The sequence below is a fragment of the Mus pahari genome, chromosome 19, assembly GCF_900095145.1.
Source record: "Mus pahari chromosome 19, PAHARI_EIJ_v1.1, whole genome shotgun sequence".
In the NCBI taxonomy this organism is placed as follows: domain Eukaryota; kingdom Metazoa; phylum Chordata; class Mammalia; order Rodentia; family Muridae; genus Mus; species Mus pahari.
The window spans coordinates 1,953,038-1,954,852 of record NC_034608.1 but is presented as its reverse complement, the minus strand read 5'-3'; the positions used below and the strand labels follow the sequence as shown (position 1 = coordinate 1,954,852).

Below are 1,815 nucleotides of genomic sequence, written 5' to 3'. Positions count from 1 at the left end.
AACCTCCGCGGCTGGGACCAGGAAAGGGGAAAAATACAAAGAAAAAAAAAATAAATAAAAAAAAAAAAAAAAAAAAAAAAAAAAACGCGGAAGGGCGGGGCGGGGGCGGGATAGCGGAGCCAAGGGGGAGGGGGAGAGCCGAGGCGGAAGTCGAGGGGCCCCTCAGGTGGAAGTGACGCTGACCCCGCTGCCCAAAATGTCGGCGCCCAGAGGGAGGTGTAAGTAATCAAACAGGAAAGCGGACAGACTTTCCCGGCCTCCCGGAGGCCTGCCGGGTCTCCAGGACCCCCGCGACGCACAAGCAAGGTGGTCTGGCCTGGTTCCTGGGCCGCTTGACCTGGCCCCGGCCGGGCGCCCGGGGCTGCGCCTTGTAGGGCAGGGAGAGGGGTACAAAGGGCCAGTTTTCCGGGCCTCGTTCGCAAGGCCGAGCCGGGGTGGGGGTGGGGGGGCCCGGCCGCCCCGGACCCGGTGGGGTGCAGGAGGGGGCGGAGCCTAAGGTGGCTGGGGCGGGGCAGCGCTGGAGGCGGGGCTTGCTGAGGCGGGGCTTATACTCGGAGGGGAGGGGTTTCGAGAAAGGGTCGGGACTGGTTAGAAAACCGGAGAGGTTTATATAAAGCGGGGGGCCTAGAAAAGAGGCGTGAATCTCACGAAATGGGGGGTGAAGGGCCTCGGTTGAGAGGTTGAAGAAACTTCGTAAGGTTAGTGGGAAACTGGGGTCCAGTAAGACATCAGAGAGGCCCAGAGGATGTTGTGTGAAGTTTGCCTGAGGTGTGACTCCAAGAAAAGCTTCTTACCTTGACGGGGGGGAGGGGGGCGGTGTAGGTGTGCAATCGCGAAAGTTTTAGTGGAACTATCAGGTTTTTATCATGAAGGTAAAAATGGTTGGGGGGGGGGGACGCTTGGTGCCGAGCTAAGAAAACAATAGCGAAGTGGAGGTGGTTATAGAGAAACGTGACTTACTTGAAGGAGAAGTTAGGCGGGATTTGGAAGCAGGTCTCGGTGAAGATTCAACTTAGAAAAGTCAGATTAACTTAGAAGCCTCTGGGGAACTTGCTCAAACTGCTCAGTTACGTCTTCTCTGTGCCTCGGCTTTCCTGAGGGCGCTGTACACCTTGCTACAGTTTTACTTAGCTCACACCATCGCTGGATGAAGGAAGCGCTTGGCATACCCCCATTTCATTCGTAAAAAGGTTTCGTGTCTGAAACCGCAGAACTAGTGTGAACTCCCTAGAAGCACGAGGCGAATGCGCTCAGCCCCGAATCCTGGTTTTGCTAACTTGTCTACAAAAAAAAAAAAAAAAAAAAAAGGAGTTAGAATCGAGAGCTTAGGGGAGAGAGGGACGCACTCGAAAAGAGGCCTCCCAAGCACGCCCAAGCGAGAGTAGGAGGGCCTAAATTTGTAGTGAGCAGGCTTGGAGAGGATTGAGGGAGCGTTTCGGAACACCTCTTCAAGAAAAAGTAACGTGGACGTGACTAGGAAGGTTAGAGATCGAGGAGGCTTTGTAATAATTTTAAATGGGTAAAATTTAAAATGGGAATGAAATTTTAAATGGGAAAAATGTAAAGGGTATGGGTTGCAGCTCGGTGGTGGGCGTGGCTTAGCTCTTTGAGCGTCTCTCTGGGCCAATTGCTTTTGAGCCAAGAGAAGCAAGGGAAGGGATGGCCAGTGAAGAGGTGACTCTTACCGGTGTCTCTTCTGTACTCCAGAGAAAGCCCCAAGCCACCACCGGACCTTCCGGCATGGAAGACTCCTCGCTGCCTGTGGTTCCTGCCCCCATCCCTGCTCCAGGCCCAGCACCATCTGCCACTGCGCCT

The 1,815-nt window shown here is 54.5% G+C and overlaps 1 protein-coding gene across 1 annotated transcript in view; it reads left to right on the top strand.

Annotated features, from left to right (window-relative positions):
* The first annotated feature begins 129 nt into the window (after positions 1-129).
* Positions 130-1,815, top strand: part of Fiz1 (FLT3 interacting zinc finger 1) — a 7,232-nt gene continuing 5,546 nt past the window's right edge. Inside the window, exons 1-2 of the mRNA XM_029532049.1 lie at positions 130-218; positions 1,708-1,809. Of these exons, the coding sequence (XP_029387909.1) occupies positions 1,741-1,809 (69 nt within the window). The 5' untranslated portion in view covers positions 130-218; positions 1,708-1,740. The remainder of the gene's footprint in view (positions 219-1,707; positions 1,810-1,815) is intronic.